This window comes from Oreochromis niloticus, linkage group LG5 (assembly GCF_001858045.2).
Source record: "Oreochromis niloticus isolate F11D_XX linkage group LG5, O_niloticus_UMD_NMBU, whole genome shotgun sequence".
Classification (NCBI taxonomy): domain Eukaryota; kingdom Metazoa; phylum Chordata; class Actinopteri; order Cichliformes; family Cichlidae; genus Oreochromis; species Oreochromis niloticus.
Genome location: NC_031970.2, coordinates 8,066,201 through 8,090,853, shown reverse-complemented (window position 1 = coordinate 8,090,853; position 24,653 = coordinate 8,066,201). Strand labels below are relative to the sequence as shown.

The 24,653-nt window shown below is 38.6% G+C and overlaps 2 protein-coding genes across 2 annotated transcripts; both read right to left on the bottom strand.

Annotated features, from left to right (window-relative positions):
• Positions 1–1,020: 1,020 nt before the first annotated feature.
• On the bottom strand, positions 1,021–5,195 carry gpd1b (glycerol-3-phosphate dehydrogenase 1b). The gene is made up of 8 exons (XM_003456095.2): positions 5,029–5,195; positions 3,486–3,663; positions 3,223–3,363; positions 2,979–3,117; positions 2,785–2,897; positions 2,169–2,405; positions 1,972–2,078; positions 1,021–1,609 (listed from the first exon to the last, which is right to left on the bottom strand). The coding sequence occupies exons 1-8, from the start codon at positions 5,073–5,075 to the stop codon at positions 1,513–1,515; spliced, it is 1,059 nt and encodes a 352-aa protein (XP_003456143.1). The 5' UTR covers positions 5,076–5,195; the 3' UTR covers positions 1,021–1,512.
• Positions 5,196–6,279: 1,084 nt separating this feature from the next.
• Positions 6,280–24,419, bottom strand: smarcd1 (SWI/SNF related BAF chromatin remodeling complex subunit D1). The gene is made up of 13 exons (XM_003456093.5): positions 24,184–24,419; positions 19,506–19,684; positions 19,222–19,264; positions 17,182–17,304; positions 15,654–15,776; positions 15,235–15,351; positions 14,549–14,650; positions 14,301–14,462; positions 13,720–13,817; positions 13,251–13,386; positions 10,591–10,713; positions 9,229–9,330; positions 6,280–7,858 (listed from the first exon to the last, which is right to left on the bottom strand). Exons 1-13 carry the CDS (start codon positions 24,364–24,366, stop codon positions 7,805–7,807), a joined length of 1,545 nt encoding a protein of 514 aa, XP_003456141.1. The 5' UTR covers positions 24,367–24,419; the 3' UTR covers positions 6,280–7,804.
• Positions 24,420–24,653: the final 234 nt, after the last annotated feature.

Genomic DNA, 24,653 nt, shown 5'->3' with positions numbered 1-24,653 from the left:
AGTCCAGTTTTAAAGAAGTGCCCAATGATGTAACTTTACAGTCCACTCACATAAATGTACGGAAGCGTAGAGCTGCCACCCAGGCAAAACAAAAATATAAGTATATCACGTCATAATGTGAAAAGTTTATTGTTCTAACAAGATACTTTTCACGTTTGAACAACATAATATCACGTTATTACAATATGCATAATTATCACGTTCGTACAATATAATATATTGTACGAACGTGATAATTATATTGTACGAACGTGATAATTATATTAAACGAACGTGATAATTATATTGTACGAACGTGATATTTATATTGTACGAACGTGATAATTATGCATATTGTAATAACGTCATATTATATTGTTCAAACGTCAAAAGTATATTGTACAAACATGAAAAGTATCTTGTTAGAACAATAAACTTTTCACGTTATAACGTGATATACTTCTATTTTTCTTTTGCCTGGGTGGCAGCTCTACACTTCCGTATAAATGAGCGACACAGCTGAAAATTTTTTAAAAAGAAACATATTTCTGTGATCCAAAGGCTTGCATGGATAGGACTGTTGTTTCTGTGTGTTTAATTAGAAAACAGAAGTATGCAGATTTTCATTTCAAGGCCAGAGCAAACAGGCTGCCACTGACTAACAGGGACTGAAAATTGATGGGATATATTGGCATATGGAGACGGACATATGGCTTTGTTGCACCTCCAGGGATATTTGTGACTTAATTAAGTGGGGGAAATAACAAGGGCATTAATGATTGCACTGAATAAATTACAGAAAATTCAGGAATCTATTTGGAACAATGGAGCTATCACATATGGGGGCTGTGGCTGAAACCAGGATGTGGCCTTAGAGAAAGGTTGAGGCAGACGTGCTAGGAAATGGTAAAGGTGAAGAGTTTAGAGTGGCAGCCAGACTGAGCTCAGGTCAGATTACAGTGGGGCACTTCCTGAGTGTATGCGTGTGTCCTGCAGGCATGCACCACCAAGTTCAAAAGAAAACATAAATAGGCACAAAAATAAAACAAGATCAATAATTTATTTCAAAATAGATTTTGTATTGTAAGCAGTTATATTTCAGGAAGCCCACATGATGAAACAGTGGGAGTGGTTATGTTTTTTTTTTTTTGCTTCACAAAACAAACGCCTGAGTGAAAAGGCAAGTCAGGGCACTTTTACACAAGGTATTATGTAACATTTCATAACAGTCAGGTCATGGTTTGTGTGTCGTAAAGGAGAACAATTCAAATTCTTAAAACTTTTAAGACTTAAAAGATTTGTGCGGCAATCAGTAAAGACAGACGTAGAAACCAAATGCATGCCTCTGTCAGTAACAACAATAGGTCAACACATGTGGCTCAGGCAGATGGGAGGCAAGTCTGCTCCACTTTTTCTTTTCTCTGTTTGAGACTAAAACAGGAGTCAGGACTACCTGTCCCCCTTTAATGTCCTTGGTGATACTGTAATTGTAGTGTGAAAGTTTGTCCAAACTTCTATCCATTTACCAGGCCCTCACATGTGCTCTGGGTGGTTTTGCAAGCACTTGATGAACTCTGAGACTGGGTGGCCATTGAAGCAGATCTGATAAACGGCAGTGAAAAGAGGAAACCTGCAAGGACAAATGGAGATTATTAAGGAAATAGTTCCACATTCACATTCTTGCCAGAGTTAGATGAAAAGACTGATATCACTCTCATGTGTCTAGAGTAAATATAACGCAGTAACTTTAAACAAACAAGCTCATTAGTGAGCTTCAGAGGTGCTGACATGTGAATTTGCTTATTTTTGGAAAGAGACATTTTTATTCATTAATCTAAAAGCTGGTTCCAGCAACTTCACTGTGTACTTGTTTTTATGGCACGGCTTTCTTCTTGAGTATCCAACTCATACATATGCAAAACAGGTAAGTATCATTGATTGTAAAAAGGTAAAATACAATAATGATAATAATAAAACACAAGAGAGACTTACTTCTCCACCATGTTTTTCTGTTTCAAGACCTGGTGGACCTCAGTTGCTGTTGCTGGGCCCTGAAGCTTCTGACCATTCAGCAGCTCCTTCTCCAACTGCTCAATGGTCTACAAGGAGAGACAGCGAGCGCCACATTATTATAATTTTAATAACAAGAGAGGAAGACTGACGTGAGAGATACAGGAGCTGTTTCGTACTTTTCCCGTTTTGGCAAATGCCTCTCCAATCTTTCGGTTGCGTCCACCATAGCAGGTTGTGATGAGGTCGGCGATGCCGCAGCTCTCCAGGAAGGTGGCAGGTGAGACGGGGCAGTTAGTGCAGAAGACCTTGGCGAAGGAGATCATCTCCATCAGGCCGAGACGAATCACTGCTGCCTTGGTGTTGTCTCCAAATCCCAGGCCATCACAGAAGCCTGCTCCTACTGCCACGATGTTCTGCAGTGATGATGAAGTTATATATATGAATGTGAGGAATCTTTACTGTGTAGATATAGATGAGTGTACTTTATTGACAAACACCGTCTTTTCTATATAGTAAATACACAGATTCATTTAGATGTGGCTCTGCTGCTTTGGATGCATATGCACAGTGTATTCATATATATATATATATATATATGTACACACAGTCAACTGATCTAATCAAACTTTTGAATGATGACTTATCAGTAGATGTCCACAAATACTGTACTAAAAAGATTACTTTATAAATTGTCTGTTTTAGAGTATATACCATTCTGTCCTTTGACTTTTTTTTCACAGTTAATCTGTAATAAAGCATTTTTAAGCATTTAGCTTGGTGAGGATGAAACACCTTGAGTGCGCCACAGATCTCCACAACATCAGACTCCTCCACCACAGTCACACGGAAGTTGGTGGTCTGCATCAGCTCCTTCAGCAACAACCCATGTTCTTTGTCCTTGCACCCTGAAATTACAGACAAATAATCTCGATCTGTTCCCATATTACGTTTAATAATATTATTTATTAAAGAAATAAACTCAATACCAATGGTTGTTTCACAGAACTTCTCATCAGCGACCTCATTGGCGATGTTTGCACCCATGAGGACTGTCATGGTGATGCCCAGTTTCCCTCGGATAACCTCTGAGATCAGCTTCAGACCTTCTGGACTGGCATCGACACCCTAAAGTAAACAGTTATGTTAAAATCCCCGCACTTATTTGTAAAATATTTCCCAGGCTTTAGCACACTGTGTTTTAAAAGAAAAATTTTATTAGGATGATGTTACCTTGATAAGAGACATCCCTATCGCATCCTTTTTTATGTGATCTTTGATGGTGTCACACACTCGTACAATAAACTGGTGAGGAACCACGAAGATCAGGATGTCAGCTCCTTTCACAGACTCGACCAAGTCTGGAACAGCCACCTAATGAAAGAGAGAAGTCAGAGTAGGACCTGGGATCAGCAAAGAGATAAAACACGGTGTATGTGCCGTCTTCTGGACTCAATAAACAGTCCTAGAGGGAGAAAGAGTGCTGTCAGACTCACCACATTGGGAGGCAACTTGTGACCGGGCAGATATTTCACATTTTCATGGTCTGTGTTGATGATTTCTGTGAGCTTGCGACCGTTCACTGTCTCCTCAAACACCCACATGTTCACTGTGGTGTCAAACTTGTCATACTTGGCTGCATTGGCTCCCACAATCTTGGCAATGGCAGAGCCCCTGTGGACATGGTGACACAGGAAATCATTCTGCTGCCACAATACTGGCTGGATGAATGTACTGCTTGCAAAAAACTGTTCTCAGTTTTCTTCTGTGAAATGTAAACAACAAATGTAAACAAATTTCTGTGCTCCCAGAGAGACTGAGGGAGAAAAAGTTGAACAAAGGGTTATTGACTATTTGGTTTAGCAGATACTCCTTTGATTTCAAGATGGTCAGATGTTCTTAGGTCAACTGTTGCTTATATCTGGGAGCTTAAACACTGAAAACAGCTACACAAAGATCAGTTTATAGGAATTACAGTAAAATCTCAGTGGCAAACTTAATACTGTCAGTCACTTAAAGACATAAGGAAATCATTTCTCACTGGCAGATGGACCTCTATTAGTGTATAAAAGGAGAACGCAACTATTATGTGTTTTAAATAGCTTTAAAATACTCTTCTAGGCTAGAAAAAAATCCAGGTGAAATATATATTTTAAAAAATAAACAACAAAAAACACATTAGAAGGACCTAATTCAATTTCATTTCACATATAAGCTCAGCATAACTGAAGCTAAGAGCTAGGAGAACTCCCTTTAATGATCATATTTCAGATCTCCCAGTTGACCTTTTAGGCTACTATGAGATACTGGTCAGGGCCCTACTTAGGTACTTCACTAAAACACAGCACCTTTTCTGCACTGCATTTTAGAGCTCAGAGGTTATGTTTTTTATTTGACCACATTAATATTTAGGTATTATTTAGGTTTAGGGCAAAGCTGAAATGCTTTCCATCAAACAACTTTGCCTTTAAAATATAGGTAACCAGTTAATCAGTATGCACAGAAATAGTTGGGATCCAGTCTGCTGCATTTTTAAAAAAAAAACAAACTTTGATACAAACCTATAAAAGCAGCCAACAATTTTAATCGTAATATAGTATTACATCCTGCTTCCACCACTAAAATGCCACACTGGCTGAGAGACATCAATGCCCCATCAGTGCTGACTCAGCACTAATGTTGCAGAATAATGAAAAGGGAATCTTCAGTAAAGATTTTTTCAGGATATCAAAGGTCATCATATTCAAAGAAAAAAAAAATCCACTCTCCAGTCCTGCAAAACAGCAGGAAATTATGAATCATTTATCCACTCTCAGAGGCTAAAGTTGCCTCCTGGCCTCCAAGTTTACCAACTTTAGACCGCCTTCACAAAAAGTCCCACTGTGGGTGTAACCTTACAAACCCCCAAAATAAAAATACCGATATGTTGATTGGAATTTACTTATTTATGCGCACCATTAACTGACCTCCACCCCACTTAACTCTAAACTGAAAGGAATCCTAAGGTGCAGAAAAAGTGAGCTAAACTCCTTTACTCACCAGTTACCAGAGCCAATCACACAGACCTTCTTCGGTGTTGCCATCATGTACTTGACTTTCAACCCTAAGCTGCAGCTGCTGCGAAGACACACTGAAGCCAGGACGCACTGTATTTATACCGGACACACAGCTGAGGCGCAAGCACACCCTCTCCTGATGGTTGGTCTGCTCTGTTGCCTCACAGGAACAAACTTTTCCACACCGCGCAACAGGATAGTCCAACAGCTTTTTTTTTTTTTTTTTCAATTGAAAGCAGTCGCTCACAAACTTAAGCATACAATGATTTTGACCTAATCAATTTACATTATTCAATCAATAGAATCTGCGCATTTTAAACCAATTGGCTAATCACTTTTATGCTACTCAAGTATTTCTGTGGACTCTGGGACAGACTTTTTAAAATGAAGCTTGAGTTTAAATTTTTTTTGTATTGCGCCGATCAGGAGTCACCCTATGACTCTAAGACTAAATTAAGAAAACCCCAATAATCAAATGAGCCCTTATAAGCAAGCGCTTGGCGACAGTGGGAAGAAAGAAACCTCCTAAAGAACCAGGCTCGGAACGGAGTCAGATGGAGACCACTGGGGAATCAGGAGTAACAGAAGAGAAAAAGAACAACAAGAGGTCTGGAAATACCACACTCTTATTTTAAAAGTATGCAACATTAAAACTAGGGTTGCCAAGTTTACTTCACATTTCATATTCAAGTCCTTACACTAAACAAATCCCCCTGTGCACTTTTCAGGCAGCTTCATTAGTTCAGAAAGGATAAAGTATTTAATGTCTTCATTATTAATGCAAAACAAAGGGGGTGGGATGTTTTCTTTTTGAGGACCATTAATCATCTCAGGACCCCTTTAGACTATTTTCTTAAATAGCCCTAGAGAGGGGTGTAAGCCCTGGCAGAGAAATCATTAAACTACCCAAGTGTACATTTGTTAAATGCAGCTCAGCTTCCACCAGCTGCAAGCTAAATCCTCCCTATGCATCAGTATTAACAATATTAATGCACTACATGCCACAAAGGCACACACTGACTCAGTGACGTGTTTCTTTCAGAGACAACAGGGAGACTTTGTGGAATATTTCCAGGTTTGGTTTTGCATGATGATAAACTTTGTGGGTGAAATAGCAAATTATACTGTGTGGTGTGTAATAGCAAGCTTTAAATGCAACCCGACGCTGATCCACACAGGAATATGAAACCACATGAAAGATAAACGGGGGGAAAAACATCACAGACAAAGAGAAGACATTTTACATAATCCTTTATTATAACATAAGAACATACAGAAAAATAGGTTTGGTCCATGAAAAAGTCTGCAGATTCACAATTCTACAGTCCCACCCCCCAGTGTTGTTTTACACCCCAGAGGTTCCCCGATGCTTGTTTCAAATTGTGTACCTGCCCAAACCTTTATTAGTGTATTCTTGGAATTCATTATTAAAATGCACATACGCAAACATTTTCAGCCAGGACACTCATTTTAACCTCATACAGGGAAACGACCATTAAACCCACAGAAACCAGGTCTTCAGTCAGTGTGTGAAGAAGCTCCGGCTCCTCAAATCTGCTCCACCACATGTGTTTTATGGCTTCTCTGCACATAATTAAAATACACTAAACTAAAAATGCAGGCGTTTTAACTCTTCCCAGCTTGCAGGCGACGTGAATCCGACTGCATGTCTCCCTGCAGAGCCGTGCTTTGTAAAGCGTCACTGCTGTCTTTACTTTGTTGCGGAGAGCTAAACCACTGGGCTCTGAGAGCGAGGGCCAATTAATAATATACTGGTTTGACTATCTGATCATAGACAAAGACTTAAGAAAAAGATCAGCCAGGATAAGTGATACAGGTTTACTTCACATCCATCTTCAGTTTTTTTCTGCTCAGTATTTACAAAACTTTAATGACTAGAGGTACTCATACTAGCTACTTCAATGATAATCTGTACTAGCTAACAAGACAAGTACGGATATAATACATATTTTTAAAACAAGGATCACTGATAGTAACAAAAAGGAGGAAAAATAAACGTCATAACAAATGGCACCTTTAACAAATAAAACCGCTTTCCAACAACAATGTATAATCTGCTGTGATTGACTGAGCTTTAAAATGTCTCAAAAGACTGTGCCACAAACTGTGAAAAATAACCAATGGCAACTTAATACAAGGTGACATATGAACAGCCAATGTGTAGCAAAAAAGCCCAATTGATTACAAACACAATCACAATCAATATTTAACTAAACGGGCAAGCGTCCAGGGGCCAGGCTTGGAGTTGAAAGTGTAAATTTACTTTCCAAAAAGGGGAACAAAGAGCCACGCCAGACTCGACACATTCCGGCTGATTTAAGATTATTTTTTTGTTCCAGGGACAATACATTTAAAGTTGCGAGGTACAGTCTGCCCTCTGCTTTTCATCTGTGTACAATCTACGTTTTTGTGAGGACACAATGTGTCAAAATGAAAGGAATGCTTCTAGCTAAGGCTAAGACATAAGAAAAAAAAAATCTAACTTAAATTAAAGACAATTTTGCTCAAGAGCTCTTGGTGTGAGGAGGAGAAAAATCTGTCATCAAAAGAAAAAGATAAAGCAGAAACCAAACTGGGGGGGTGAAAATAAAGGAAAATTGACATCCTAGAAAATGCTGAGGCCATCTTTTATCTATCTCTCTCTACGTTTGTCAGTTTAAATGTCCCACACACACACATTAGTTGTCTCCACCAGCAAAACATGTCTTCTCATTTCCTGCTGCATGTGACGACTTTTTTTAGGTGTTCCTGATGCCGAGCGCCTGCTCCAGCTCCTGCCGCCTCTGCTGGACCTAAAAGATGTTTTCACATAGAGATGATTTAATCAGCACAAGTCAGCATTAAAAAGCAACCTGAGATAAAAAAATAACAGGGGTATGCATGGGCTCAAAGTGCATCCAATAGTGCTGGTAAATATTTAGCAAGTCACGAGTAAGATGTTCTTCATCGTAGATCAAAGTTTGCTAATAGTGACTGGAGCCAAGGGGGCTGAGGTGGGAAGTGATACTATATTAAATGTTTTTAAATGTATTCAAATACTCTGGGACTATTATGAATGAGAGGAGTCATCTTACAGACTACCATCCTGAGATAACATTAGTATGAGCAACATTAGCAGAGCAAACCTGGCTGAACTGAAAAAGCATCAAACACCAGACACACTGTTACTTTATAGATGCAGACAGATTGCCACCATCATGTCGTCAGTCTGAACTGTCTTTGTCAATGAACACAACTCGAGGGGACTCAACTCAACTGGCTGCCAGCTGGTTGTACTCTGGTTATATCCCCATTGAGCAGGAAGGTTGCTGAGTGCAACTGTAATAAATAAATGTAGTGAAATGTGAATTTATGTTTATGGAGATGGCAACAAATATGAGATTTTCAACAATTTATCACAGTAACAGACTGCATGTAACTGCCAGCTCGACCATATTCAATCACAGACTGATGGACTGAGTCTTATGGCGATATTTAAGGTAGTTTTTAGTGACGTTGGTAACTACTTTACTTTGCAGTAAAGAAAAAAAGCTGTGCGATATAAATTTTCTTATTAGATAAATACAGATAGCTTAATTTTGAGGTCAGGTCATAAATTACAATATGTGTTATTGAAATACTCAGCATATCGCAAAAGAACGTTAAAATCACAATAATATTGCATTGTGAGTGAAGTATTGTGATAATATAGCGTGGGGTGTCTGGTGATTCCCACTTCTTTTGGTCTGTAACAACAATTTTAGAAAAGGCTCTAGAAATAGCGTATGTTTTCCTTTAGTTCTTATATCTTATAAAAATAAACTTATGTATAAACTAAGAAAGTAATTAAGACATGATTGTTGACTTCTGTACAAACCCAGATGGATCAGCCTAAATATGTTATCTAAAAATAAACACTACTGATGTTTATAATTTGATATGAAAACATTCTGCTGTGTCTCTAAATGGAAAACTCCAAAATGACATCCTATCAGTTATTCATGTGGATGCCTTGTTGCACCATGGCAGATTCCACTGAGACATTTTTGAAAACAATGATAAGCCGAGTACGACATATTTAAGTAATAAAAATTCATCATCTGAAAACCACAAACGTCTCTATAAAAGCTAAATTCTTTGGTACGATCTCTTTGCTAAAATAAAACAAAGAAAACTGAGTTACCTTGGAGTAGAAGTAACGGCAGACGGCCTCCTGAGCCCACGGCTGGTAGTAAAACTCTGCTCTTCGCTCCTCTTCTGGGTTTCCTACCACATCTGTCATGGTCTGTTAACAGAAAGAGATATTATTGTATCAAACTCCATCTAAACTAGTGCCACAGCTGATAAATTAAAGGGCACAGGGTCTCCGCAAGGCCAACTGGGGATTTGCTTTGAGAGCAACTACTGAGCTTCAGACTGAATTTGTTCAATTTTACAGCAGTCCGACTGAGCAAACACTGCAGGTGGGTGACAGCTGGTCAAGCAGTTAACCGGCTCGCTCAAAGAAAGATGGGGGCGAGCATGCATGCAGTCAGACATGTTATTAAATGTTTCACGCTCTATTTTGACTCTGCTACACCTGATTGAGCAGCATGGGGTTTGTGTGCATGATCTGAGGTCTCCCCTTCACACGGTCGAGCAATGCACGACGTAAACTCAAGTCAAAGGATCAAATACTGTTAAACTCTAATACCTCCAAATCTGTGGATTGCCAAGTTACAAATATGGCACAGAGCATTTTATGACATAAAAAAAAAATTGTGGCTTTCATTTAATTATCTGGTCATCTGTTATTGTCTACTTGTGTGATATTTTGACCCCAGAAGGTGTCTTTTTTCCCCACCTTCTACTTCTGTTTGTTATTCCTGACATTTCTTTTCTGTCTACAAATAACATGCCCATAATCTGCTTAAAGCTTTGCATTTAAATTAATTTTACAGGAAGTCGGGTCACTTATTTATTTTTACATAAATCAAATCACAAAACGGCCTAAGGAAAAGAAATGGACCCCTGTTCTACAACAGGAAAAAATAAAATGAAAGAAAAGAATCGGATGCCTTATGTACAGAGTAGGCAGAAATAAAAATAGTGAAATCTGACTGTGGTGGAACAGAATCACAAAATCTGGTAGAGGAAAGCAATGAGTCACGTCTTTCTACTTGTGATGCTGTGCATCTTTCTGCTGCGTTGCATTCTTATCTTTTTTAAGGTTGTCAGTGGAGAAACTGGTGCTGCTGCTCTGTCCTCTTTCTGATCCATAAGGGGTTTATTTCTGAACGGCTGTGTGGTAAAAAGGATTACTCAGCACTTACTCATGTGAACGAACCTCAACTCCACATTTAGATATAAACTTTAGGCGGTTCAAAATGTTTCTCTTATTCTTACACATATCCTACACAGCCAATCACAGTGACGTGTGCTGGAGGAGGATTTGATGACATGGTACCTCTACTGATGCCTGCTGTCACTAGAGATACTAATAAAAAAAAAAAGCTCAATGCTACTTTAAGATTCTCTCTTAAAGTAGCAGGACAGACACACTCACCTTGAGGTCTCTGCACTGGGACTGCAGCCAGTCGTTGATAAAGCCCTGAGGATCCCTGGCAAAACTCAACATGAACTCCCTCTGGGTCTTCAGCTGGTTAATGGTCTCAATGGTTTCATGGATCTGAGAAGAATCAAGCACAACAGAGAACACCTGTTATGTTAAAAGACTTGATGTAGCTAACCAAATTAACAGGTGTTTAGTATTCCTCAGATCAAAACGATTACACCAGGGACATCCCTTTATAATAAATCTTTTATTGCACCATAAACTATACGAGCGGTTTTAAAACCTCTAATTACACTGATATATCTTTCCTATCATTTTCTCTGACACCTATGTAGTCAATAAAGTTACACACACAAAAAAAAAAAACATGTCACAATAACAAAGGCGGACATCCATCCATCTATCCACACCTATATACATATACATATGTACACACACACACACACACACACACACACACACACACATATATATATATATATATATATATATATACATATATATATACATATATATATACACATATATATACACATATATATATACACATATATATATACACATATATATATACACATATATATATACATATATATATACATATATATATACATATATATATATACATACATATATATGTACATACATACATATATGCTTTAATATAATGCTTAACAACTTAACTTGGAATGAATGAATCAATTAAACAGGGTAAAAAAAAAATAACACTAATGTAGTCGACTAAACTAAAAGTCAGAAAACACTGAAAGTCCATATTAAGCACCTAAATGCTGCAATTACACTGTCTGTACAAATATAAGAGCCATTTCAAACCATATTCCTCGAAAATCAGATTGTATTGTGGTACTCTGGGCCACACAGAATATTGCACACACACGCACAATGACAGATTACTTTGCAGAGAGTGGCTAATGCTCCTGTCAACAGGCAGAATGTGGTAATACATGTTTCCATTCGAGTGGTAATATGTTGTTTATAGAGCCTGCATAGAGCCGTTCATTTTACAGATAAAAGAGTTACAGATCTGTGTTGACTGGTGTGGGAGTTTTCTGTCCCCAGACCCAACATTTAAGAGGTTTACATTAATAAAATATGAATAATTTATTTAACTGACAAGTATTTCTGGTGCCAACTAGTGAAGCCAGCTACTTTTAATCATCCAGTCATGCGCATCCCTAAAAAATATGGATATAACCTTGGCCTGTAATTAAAAGGTACTGTAGTCTCTAACCAGCAAAAGTGAACATGCACAGGGTAATCAAAGGGGAAATAGTTGCATCAGAGTGCACTCATCAACAGGCTCTCTTTTGGGGATTCAAGCCTCAGATCTCCATTATCTCTGCTATAAAAACAAGACCCCAGATGTGACCCTGGATTCCTTTTGGAATTTAAAAGAGACCAATTTGTCAGGATGGGGAGGTGAGTGACTGCAGGAGGGGGTCCCCAAGAATCTGCGCCTTTAAAGTGAATCACAACTATCTCCGCTCACAGAAGACTTGCCTTACCTATGAGACCATTATTCCGTTCAATTTTTTCTTCCATGATACAAGGACCTATTTACGCCTAAGCAGCACTCTTTCAGTGTTCCCAGACAATCCATGTGTTGGAAACTTAATGTAGTAATTATATGTATCGTAGTCAGATGCATTTAATATTCAAAGTCACCCAGATGGCCGAATTGCTCAGCAAACTATAAAAAACAAAAAACACAGACGTTAAAATGTGCTTTACTATTCACTGACTACAAAGCCTGACTATATCTTGGCACAGGGAAATATTTGGAAAAGTTTTATTTTGGAAAACCTTAACAGAGGTGCTGGGGAAAAAAACGAGCCCCGTCTCTGGTTTATAAGATTCTCAGGCTCTCAAAATGCACAACAAATAGTTCAACAAGGCTAAGCTACAGGCTTTTTCTAATATTAGGCCATCAGGAACAGGATGTATAACAGCAATCCTCACCAAACCCAAAAGAAAGTAACAAAATGAAAGGCGTCTGTATCCTGTAAACAATCTCTGTTGTTAGATTGTTGAGTTGCTTTAGAACAAAGACTCCACAGAGGGACGTCTTTTTGCTGAATGGCTTTGTGCCTTATCAATGTGATTACAGCCATCCCAGTCAAGGTAACGGGCGCTAGCAGGAGGTCAAGAAGACCTGATTGACCTCAAAACGGAGTAAGAGGCCAGTAATACACAGGCAGCAATTTGAGGGAGCAAATATGTGTGAAATTGCCCTCAGCAGGTTCACAAAATGGGAGACAATCGAAATGATAGGTTCAATCAAAGATTCCTTGGGTGGATATATATACCTATATATCTATAGATATATATATAAAAAACAGCACATTCCCAATTGTTTAAATTTTTTTTTAAAGTTGCAAGATCTGCACATTAGAAAAACCTGCTCACTGCTTGAAAAAAATCAAAGAAAAAGAAAAAACTTTTTTCCCCTCCACTACAGAAGGGGATGATTTAGTAGTTAAAGTGATCAAAAGGCCACACAAAACTCTAGGAAACAGGAAACACTACTCCCACTCTGGAAACACAGCCCTGTCTAAAACTATCAGGACAAATATAAAACTTGGTAACATCCATAAAAAGAACAGCGAGTGACTGCTGGGTGAGGTATGCACCTTGTTGTCCAGCCCTGCTATTTCCTGCTGGCTGGCTGTGGAGAGAAGGAAGGAGTTCATCTGGGTCTTCAGTGTGTCGTCCACCTCCACATCAATGTCATAGCAGGCAGTCTTCTTTTGGTCATTAGGATCCACACTATCAAAACAATACAGTTTACTGTGTAGAGTATGTTTTTTTTTTCTTCTTTACAGTATGTGATTAAATCACATTAGCAACAAGTGATTAAATTACTAAACAACAGCAGCAATCCAATCCTAAAAAGGGTTAAAATTCTCATAGACCGAAAGCTTTTTGAGCATTTAGTGCTTGCTGCTAATTAAGACAAGAAAAATAATTAGAAGAGAAACAATAACTGGGTCAAAGCATGGATCAGTGGACAAAATTAAATTTGTTATTATAACAAAAAATTTGGATTTATTCCATTTACTGACATATTGATAATGATTTTTTTGTAGAATCAAAACATACCTGATCAGATGGTTGATGATGATGGGCTCTGGGGGCATGAGAAGTGCATGCAAGCGCTGTGGGATCTCAGAAAACTTCATTCGCTGAGTCTCAAAGATCTGCAAAATGAAAGTATGAAATAAAGAATGTTTAGATAAACATGTCTTCACTACTCTGAAGCATCCAGCAGAATACACTGGTTTGTTCACGTTAAGAATATACCTGACAACCACATTTAAATTACGTTAGAGCTTGATAATGCTTATTATGCACTCTGAAATTATATCAGTTCAGTAGGAATAAATCATTAAACTTATAAAATCCTATGTTTATCTTGGTAGAGCAGAAAAAGCACCAAGAGACTGGACAGTGACCCAGAAAGAGAGAATGTCTCCATAAAAGGATAGATAGAGAGAGGGGAAGGCGAGCTGTTCAACATCCACAGCAGGATCCAGAAAAACTATGACACCAGTTGCTCTTTCCAGCTACCAGCTAATGTTCATCAAATTTAAGAAATGGAGTGGGCCACCTTTTGGTGAAAATCAAGTGACAAAATGTACCACTTTAACATGTCTGATGTGTGAAAAAGCAACTGCGCTCACCTGCTGCAAGTATTTGTCACAGTTGATGAACTCCCGCTCATGTGGGTCCTGGAGTTTGTGGGTCTTCACGTACTGCCACAGGGCCTGAATGATGACGGGTCTGGTCTGGGTGTGGATACCCAACATACGGGCCAGTCGGGGGTCCAGCTTGAACTGAGGGGGCTGTGCGGCACACAAAAAGACGAAAAGGTGAGTGAATTCCTGAAGAAATGTTTCAAGATCACTCACTGAGAACAGAGTCTGTTTACCTGGTAATCAAGCATGAGAAGGACGGTGCAACGAACACCCACATCACCTGGCCTCTTCACCTGGAAACCATCGGTCTCCTGGGTTGTAGCAGTCCTATGCCACTGAAGTGATACAAGCAGCATTTAAGGAACAAGTAATTAGTTAAGTCTCCAAGTTAATATTGTTCATTAATATCTGCTGATCTTATATAAATGCATAGTATTATTCACAACTTCTGATGTTGGGGAAGCAAAACAAGAAAAATAATAAAGGATGCAGTGTCATTAAGTATTGTGAGATCACAGAAGTAGTCTGCCTTAAGCGACTTATGCATAAACTATGGTCATGTCCAAGCACATATATTATTGTGTTGTTTACATTACATGTAGTCACATATACTCACCCTAAATCAGTTCATTCTAATAAAGTAGCTACCATTACCTACCATCAAGGTAACTTCACAGCAGTTAGTACACTTATACTCGTTGAAACTAAGAATATGTTTATAATTCAGTCATTGGTTAGCTCTGTTATCTGTTTGTAACACTCAGTTTAACCAGTTGTTTTAAAACTTATCAATACAGAAATCTTCCATATTATACTTTAAATTACTCTAAGAACCATAAAAAGATATTCAACAAAAACATGATTAGAAAAGTAATGAACATTGATACTTTCAGATGTGATTAAAAAAAAAACATCTTACTTCCACAAGGTGATTATCTGGACCATATAGATCTTTGTCCAGCTCGATCACCAAGGACTTGAAGAATGAGGAGAACTTTCTTTTCTGTTTCGTGGCTTCATACTTGGACACGGCTGTCTGCAAACAAAATTAAATACCACGTTAAGTAAGCTGCCTGTGATATTAGGCTGAAATATTTTTACAGAAAAATTAAAGATAAAGAAATAACACTGAAGCTAAAATGATCTGTTTAACAGTCTTAGCTCCGTGTAACCTAACAAGACCATCATAATCTTAATAGTTTGATGGCAATTTTTGACCCTACTTTGGAAAATAAAAACTACTTTTTACATTATCCCAATACAGCAAACCAACTAAGCCATACTTAACTGGGCAGCCACAAATAATTACTATAAACTGAACAAATTTGACAAGCTTACATCTTCCAGCAGACGCCCCTCGACACGTAGCTCCCATGATGCCACTGTGCCCTCTCCATCCTCAGCATCAGGCTTTGCTGGGTTGAAGGTGTTGGAGATAAAAATCCTTAGCTTTCTCTTTTGCTGAAAACAATAATAGAAAAGAAACTTTACATTTGTGTCTCATCAGTTACTCAACACTGACTTTATAGCTACACTGAGTCTGGACACATTATGGCCATTTTCTGGACTGCATCTTTTTTTCCCCTCCCCTCATACAAGTAAAATATGCATTTATATATAGAGATCTCTATAAATTGTCTATAAAAATATAATATAGTATAAAAATATATAAATATCTATAAATTTCACTATAAATACTTCAGAGTACACACTGACATTAAACTGGACTCTGTTTAAAAACACCACTGCTCAGTAGAGGAAGGACGAGAGCAGTCCCTTTTCTGAGGTGGCTGAGGTCTTTTAACATCTGTTGGACAATGCTCAGGATTTTCTACGAGTCTGTTGTGGCCAGTGTCATCCCCTATGCTGTTGCATGCTGGCACAGCAGGTTGAGGGTCACAGATGCTAACAGACTGCATAAAATGAAAACTGGGGATGGAGCTGGACTCTCTAAAGGTGGTCTCGGAGAGGCGGATGTTGTCCAAGATAAGAACAGCGCTGGACAATTTCTCCCACCCACTCCATGACGTGCTGGCCTTCCTGAATCTAAAGCACAGTATACACTGCAATAGTTGCACAACCTTAATATCACATCCTCTACAGAGAAAATAAAGTTAATATGATAAGAAGGGCACTGCAATGTCAACCATATACATTTAATTTTGGGTAATATACTAGGATATTTATGATTAGAGCCATTTTGTTATATTTTGTAACTTTGCAATATATTGAATTATTTAATTTAGTTTAGTTAATTACTGTTTTTACTGTCTTGTAGCAGCTGTGACCACATAATTTCCGCTGAAATTAATAAAGTATTCTGATTCTGATAGCGGCCCTTGGTAGAGCCCTTTTATGTCCTCTACCTTTAAAGACACCTATTTCAAGGTGGCTTTCTTCTGATTAGCTGCTCCTCAAACAGTAGATTTTGGTATGTGTCGTGCGCTCACATGTGAGCCTGATAGGAACATAACAGGGATTATCAGAAGGATTAACAGTAGAGAAAACTTTGAAGTCAAGTATTTAGAGCAGACTGAAATCTGAGCCAAATCAAACATCTAGCTCCATCTGCCTCGTCGGCCACTTGTGGATAAGGTTCGCCTTAATTTACACAAAATATGTGTGTTAACGTCACAATATTCAGAAACCTTTTCATCAAGTGCAACATAAAAACAGTCAATAAAACCATTAGGCAGCGTCATCATCTGAACAAATACAGTGTGGTGCAGAAGATCAAAGGGAAGTAAGCAACAATCTGTAAAATATACACATTTGTTCTGACTAACTTTTCACTGACTGACATCACTCTTAAATGACCAGTTAAAGGTAACATGGAACACCTGAGATGAGCCTGACTGAAATATACCTTAATTGGCCTCTTGAGGGCCTCCTGAATGTCCAGCCTCTTGCGCATGATGGTCTGGTCCAGCTTCCTCTCAAAAGCCAGCAGATCCATGTAAGCCTGAGACTCTGGGACCAGTTCCCTGATCTAGGAGACAAAGGATACTAGTGACTACAGGTGTCTTTAGAATAATCTTTAATAATAATAATCACTTATTCTGGCCAGGACTGAGATCACGATTATTGAGTATTAGAACTCAAAATCATTTAAATAGACAGTGGATTCATTAAACTGGTAAAAAGAAAACTCTTTTTATTCAGGCAGATATCCTTGAACTTTAATATTAGTAAAAGAAAAAAAAAAAAAATAGCGAGTGACAATATGTGCTGAAAGCAAAAACGAGAATAACAGCAACTGGTTCTTAATGGTTCTTAATTACAATGTCCTTGTTTTAATCCTTGGAAGTATCAATCGTAATTGAAATTAAAATCTGTAACCTGTACTTCTTTTTCCATCTGTCAGTCTGAGAAAACCCAGTTTCTCAGTTGTTCATACTCTCCCTGATTCCAGTCTGAATGTGTATGTGTCCACTGGGTCTGTAAGCCACGAGTGACCACATATCTGCTGCCTGCTCTGCTAGCTTTACATGCTGGGTCTATTTCTGCTGAAAATGAATCTCAAGCTTGACAGATCAAGAGAAGGAGAGAGAAATCTCTCTTCAGAAAAACCAAGATATTGCAGCAGAAATTTTACTATCACACCACTGTCTACATTTAAATAAAGTGCAGGAATAGATCAAATACAACAGTCACCCTTACTTCCATATGGTGTTCTCTTATGAACGCATATTTGTCTAGCTACTCTGTTCAGCTGTAAAATATATATGAATAAATGAAAAGGATATCATAAGACTGCAACTTTAAATGATAACATCCTATGAGAAAACAATGTTGATGTGAGATTTAATAAAGGATTAAAAGGATATAATAGAGGAACTCTTTTCTTGACAAATTTATGATTGACATCCACACACTGGAGAACACTATGAGTGCCTAAAATTGGGGTTCAACATAACTAATGACCTGATGGCCCAAGGCTCCAAAAAGAGTGTCTCAGGCAAGCTGACTTGCCAGCTGTTGGCCCATTTGAGTCAGTGACATGTCATCAATCATAGTTATGAGTTCACCTCAGAAGCAAACTGGCTGAAGTGAATCTTCACTAACAACTACTTTTTTTCCCCCTGCAGTCAGTATATTCACATTAGTGGGATCATATGAGGTCAGTACCATAAATCAGTTATTCTTAGTATCTCTGAAAACCAGCAGAAATGCGAGGGCTTGACGGTGAGCGGTTCACTTGGATTTGTGACTTAAAACAGAAATGTGCTGATTATTAAATGTATCACATGATTAAGGACAAATGGTAAATGGAATGGCTCTTATACAGTGCTTTTCTACTCTGAGTACTCATAGCACTTTATACAAGTTGCCTCATTCATATTTTCTATGCTTTTTCTACCTAAGTGCTTTCACACACATTTATCGATGAGCAACCTGAGGTTACAATCTTGCCCCGGGACATTTGACATGCAGAGATCGAACCACCAACCTTCCAATTAGTAGCTGACCTAGTCTACCTCCTGAACTACAACCTCCATTTTCATGATACAAGATAAGTAGATCATTTCTTTATCACAGGTGCAGTTTATGTCCACCCTGCAGCCTATTTTCACATACAGGGAGACGAAAGACAGGGAGATCAGGTGGAGTGAGAGAAAAAAATACTTGAGTTAATAGCGATTTTGTTCATTACTGTCATCACAAAACCTTTGGAGGTCCCCATTTTGCATTGTACAGTGCTAAAATCTTTAGTAAATTGCCCCAAGCACTTATAGTTAGCACTCTCTAAATCCCAGCATTTTAACCAGGGCACTTTAAAGACCAACTGTCCTTTGTTTGGAGCCACTTAAATTAAAGTTCACATGGACTGCCAGATGTAATCTCCAGCATAATCAAAGCTGGAATTAATGGATTGTTCATGCACTGTGGTTTGATTAATACTCACCCTCTGAGGTAGAATTTTATCAGCCATTTTCTTCTTCTTTGTGCTGTGAAAATAAATCATCAAAACAAGAGGTGTTTGAGTGCAAGTCAGAGCAGCTTTGTGTGTCTTTAAAAAAAGACAAGGAAGTCAGTCAAATTCTTCAGTCTGTGGAATACATTTTCCAGGTACCATGTTCATATACACTTGCACACATACAAAGACACAAAATAATAGTCCCCTAAATAGAGGGCAGCAATAATTGTGAAAAAAAAGCATGGCTGAGTAGGCGGCGAGTGGGGACTTACTGCTGGTTGCGGTTCTGTTGTTGCTGAACCTGCTGAATCTGTTGAGGAGCCGGCCTCTTACGAGACGGATCCATCACACCTGGCATGCCAGGACGGGACACGGGGCTGTTGCCGTATCCTGGAGGGCCCATGGCTGGTCCCTGAGGGGTCATGCGACTGGAAGGAGGCATGCCTGGTCTCTGCATAGAAAATAAGGCCATGATCACACAAAAAGGCCACTGAAAATTGTAATTTTTTCTCATTTTAAAGCTGCTTACAGCATTTGAACGTGTAGAAAGGATACATTTTGCAGATTTTAAACAAGACACCTTAGCCTTTATTTTAAGGTGTATTAAGAATGAAATCTGTGGACCAACTTGCCTTACAAGTTTTCTGTGAAGTATTTGAGGTAAAATTCCATTTTGCTTATGCTCAAGTGATCAGTTTCTGCAGCTACTATACTGGGAACTGATTGGTAATTACTTTAATTTTGCCTTTTTGTCTCTCTCTTTATTTTTTCTTTCTTATTTCCATTATTTTTACACCTCTCTCTCTCTATCTCATATATATATATATATATATATATATATATATATATGTGTGTGTGTGTGTGTGTGTGTGTGTGTGTATACATCTATCTCTATCTATCCATCTATCTATACACACACACACACACACACTTTAATCCCCAAGCATAAATTCTGGGAGGTGGTTTGTGTAACAATGTATTTGACTTCAGACTGTGTTTGTATGAGGAAAGAACACAACTTGAAATAAACGATAAAAAATAATCTTTTGCTGCAGCCATAAAATGTGTATAAATTGTTCCTGAATAACTTACAAACAGCAATCCTCTCCAAGGTCCCCGGTTGACACATAAATGCTCACAACAATTCAACACTTTCCTACCAACCTTGTGGTCAAACATGGCAAATTGTGCTTCAAGTGGCAATTTAACCCTATGACTATCTGTGACTATGTAGCCCTGGCCCCACCCATGCACACCAAAATTGAACGTTTGCAGCTACAGCGGCAGAGACGCAGTTCATGGGTGTAGCAATAAAACAACTCTGAGCCTTGCTTATTAAAAAAAAGGGGAAAAAAAAAAAATCAGTTTCAAAAGCAGAAAATAACAGGTGAAAATAACATTTGAGCTGTTGTGTAGCTAATTCTCAAAAGTGAAAAGTGCACAAATTAAGATCAATGTTTGTGCAGACTTGAAGACAAAACACATCAAAGTTTTTTACCGTTCCATTTCAGTTCTTATTGATCCGAGAATACATTTGTAGTGTTTTAAATAAAATGCAAAACTGACACAGTGGGAAAACGTCAATGTAAATTTGCAAACAAAACATTTGCAGCACATCTGCTGATGTAAATATATTCCAGAAAATTACAAATCCCACAACACACAAAAAACTCAACACTACCACTCTGAGACCCAGCCCACATACTTTTATATCTGATGCCTTCTATTAGCAGTATCAGCAAATTTATGCATGCCTTTCATTAAAGTAAATACACAAAAATCACCACAGCCAACTCACCAAACCATGTGCTAAGAACTCAAACAGGCGACTTCTTGTATTTGACTGCATGAGTGCAGGCGAGAGCAGCAGATAAGTGACAAATCACTGATAGCAGCTTTTCCTCCTGCAGTCAGTCCAACAAATGTGACAGATGAAGGCAAAACACACTCTCTCTTCATCGCATGGTGAACAGTGAAAGAGAGGAAGAGTGAAGGACATTGACTTCTCAACAATACAGGCCAGATGAATGGGCTCTGCCTTTTCCACACAGTGTGGTGTAGGCAGATTGGGGAAACATGCCGATCATTTAGTACTTTTTACACTATACATCAGCGCAACCTTGGCTTGCCTGAGAACAAGTGGAAATCTGCAATATTCAGAGTATGAAGCCTCTTTTGACTATGATGTGAAAGGCTGCCAAGGACGTTGGAAGAGAAAAAATATGTGACAACCATTTACTGAGCTGTCTTTCAGGTTGGTAGTAGCTAAGAAGCAAACACTTCAGCTGTGGATCAGTGATAAATGACTCATCGTTTATATCTTGATTTTAATACAATTCTCTTATCTTAAGACATAACATATTAGCTGGAGATGACTCAATCCAATGCAATATCGGGGGAATAAACCCAGGACTACAGATCAGGATATGAAAATTTATACTCTGATACTAAATATGAATGCAAGAGCATGCATGGGATAATAAGACCAAGAAACCAAAGAGTTCTGATCAAATATAGTAATGGAGCATGCACGCAGTATATCGCTGGAGCACACAATCAGCTTTAAAGTCCATTCATTTGAAAACATTTAGAGTCTGAAGTCCTGATTTACTGAAAATGTTTGCTTCTTGGTCATTTTCTTGAGTCCCCACTGTGCAGAACGATGTGTTGCAGGATGTGAAAGCAAATGAAAGATTTCAGTTTCTTCAGCCAAAGGGAGCTCACCTTTAAATCTCAGCAGTCATCGTGGACCTTGATTCTGTTACATAAGAACTAGAAGGAGAAATTGGCAGCATCTTCTACCTTGCAGTTAAACTTCTGAAATGATCAGTATCTCCATATTAATATAGTGTGGGATTTCAAGATAGAAAATGAGCTGATGTCATTTTACCTGCTTAAACTTTTTTTCTTTTATTTTCTGTGCATCTGTGAGCTGTGCATCTCTATATGTATTAAAGGGAGGTTTTTAAAAATTATATTCCAGGGATTTCCACCCTCGACATACAAAAATATTCGGCAACCTAATCAACATCACCGTCCAGAGTTGAAACAGTTGGTCTATATCAGACTATTTCGTGGTTCAGAGTCAGGCAACTGTGAAGGTGCACTTTGCGTTCACCTTCACAGTTCCCCATATTCATTCTTCTCCCATTACAGTCAGAGTCGGTGATATTAGCCTCAAAGTTATATCACAATATTTGAGGGAAAATTGTGATTATATTTACAGCGATACAGGGGAAAAAACAACGTTGTATTGGTGACTTTAGCTTGCAAGCAGCAACATTTAATAGTGCAAACAAAGTGAAGGACGTTTTCCAAGCTGCCGTCATTGATACCGCTGACTGACATAAGACAGGTTGGTAAATAAATTACAGTATTACCAAGGCAACCAGAGCCTGAAACATCTACTTTAGACCAAACACGAGCAACACAGCGAATGTGGATGGGATTCTGGAAATGTTTAATCTGACAGGAAATCACTAAAACTCAAAATTATGTTTTTTTCTTCTACCTGAGACCAAAACATCAAGTTTCCTAACTAATATAATCAAATGAGTATGAGGACCCACCTATGTAAAAGTGCTATAAATCAAAATATTATCACAATATCTTGAAACAGCACAAATCTTAAAAAAACAAACAAGATAACTAGTGGCTGAGGGTGAACGCACCATGGTTTTATTGTGTATTCATTGTGACAATTTGTAGAAATTGTCTCCTTTGGACATCTGTTTTTCTATCTATTTTACTGCATAATTACTCTGAGTATCTCTGCAATTTAGGGGATCATAGACTACTGTTAAATTGTGTTTAATATGTGTGTATCACCTGCAGGTCCGTAAGTAAATTTTCGACTATTTGGACAAATGTTTGTGAGGCAACTTTCCCCTTTCTGAGACTGACAAACAACCAACCGACCAGTTACTGTATATCCAGTTTGTTGATGGTATACTGGCAAATAAGATTAGTTTACCAATGCTGCTGGTGGACAATGTTAATGTGTTTTCAAATCAATTCTGCACTGTGTAAATGTTAATAGATTGTGTAAATTATTTTATATTTCAAATGTGAGAAACGACTGTAGATTAATCATGTGATTATTATTATTATTAATTGTGACCAATGGACTAACCGCTGTAATCTGATTTGAAGATCAGAAAATATCAGCTTATAAGACTCAAAATTAACTAAACATCCTTCCAGCAGTTTAGATGCGTAGTGAGTTCACGCTGAGATCCCAGCGTTTCTTGGTACTTGGTGTACTTTGCGGCAGACCAGCCAAGTAACAGTGAGCTCACTAAACATAGACACACTGATGTTAGACTTTACAAGTTGTAAAACACCAACTTCGACGAGACAAACTGCACCAGCTAAACAAAGAGTGAAGTCTGCTACTGACTGGCACCTCTCCTTAATCAGTGTTTCTGTAGGTAGGTTGTAAATTTGCATTGACACAAACTCATATTGATGCAGCCGATTCATTCAAAAGTAGGCTCGACTTATAACAACTTCTGAGTTCGAACCGAGCCTGAACTTCACAAACTACAACTTCTAAAACTTAAAGGATGGTTTAATTGTTATGTTTACAAACTACACGGTGCACATTTTGGGTCTTTTTGATAAGAAAACTGGCCGAAATACAGTTAACAGTTAGCGGGGTTAGCAGGCTAAGCTAACTGGATGCTGCGATTAGCTAGCTAACCTTAATGTTAGCAGGCGGGAGGGTTAGCAAATTCAAACAACAAACAAACTCTGATGGTCATCCACAGCGACTGGTGAAATATTTCAAATGCATCACCAGTTTTGAACCGGGCTGCTAGTTAGTATGAGCTGTGGCCTACGGTGGTGAAGGGGGTTAATGCTAGCCACTAGGGACAAAGCAAGCGGAGCGAGGCTTTGTTCTAGCGGACTCGCTAACGCGTCAGCAGCAAAGATAGAGCGATATCTTACCGGGTACCCAGGCCCGGGCATCGGTGAGCGGTACATGTGGTTCTGCGCGGCAGCCGATGGTCCCATTCTTCCAGAAGGTGTTCCTGGTCCCATGCCTGGTCCTGCACCCGGTACCGGTGGTCCAGGTCCCATTGCTCCACCACCACCCGTCGGTGCCGACTGAAACCCCCCTCTGGCCGCCATCTCCTCTCTGAATGTCGCTGCCGGTGTAGGCGCGGAGCTACCGCGAGAGCGAGAACGAGTGTTGGGATGGACGTCACAGGTTCAAGACGCCCTCCCCTGTTTGTTGGTGGTACTACAGCAAAATTAGACCTGGTGACGATGACGGCGGAATAGGTCCTCGTTCAACGTTACAAAAGTACTGTAAATATACTCCATTACTCCATATAAGTTCTTTAAAAAATACTAGTTATGTAAAAGTTTCTAACTATAATCATGAACATGTACTTAAGGTATTAAGAGTACTCACT

Bases quoted from the DNA above. Each gene is read 5' to 3' on its own strand.
- gpd1b (XM_003456095.2), bottom strand. From the start codon at position 5,075: ATGATGGCAACACCGAAGAAGGTCTGTGTGATTGGCTCTGGTAACTG. The intron at 3,664-5,028 runs GTGAGTAAAGGA...CCATGTCCACAG, and splicing joins GTGATTGGCTCTGGTAACTG to GGGCTCTGCCATTGCCAAGA. The intron at 3,364-3,485 runs GTGAGTCTGACA...CTCTTTCATTAG, and splicing joins ACAAGTTGCCTCCCAATGTG to GTGGCTGTTCCAGACTTGGT.
- smarcd1 (XM_003456093.5), bottom strand. From the start codon at position 24,366: ATGGCGGCCAGAGGGGGGTTTCAGTCGGCACCGACGGGTGGTGGTGGA. The intron at 14,651-15,234 runs GTAAGATGTTTT...GTATCACTTCAG, and splicing joins CAGATAATCACCTTGTGGAA to TGGCATAGGACTGCTACAAC. The intron at 7,859-9,228 runs GTAACTCAGTTT...AACATCTTTTAG, and splicing joins GCCGTTACTTCTACTCCAAG to GTCCAGCAGAGGCGGCAGGA.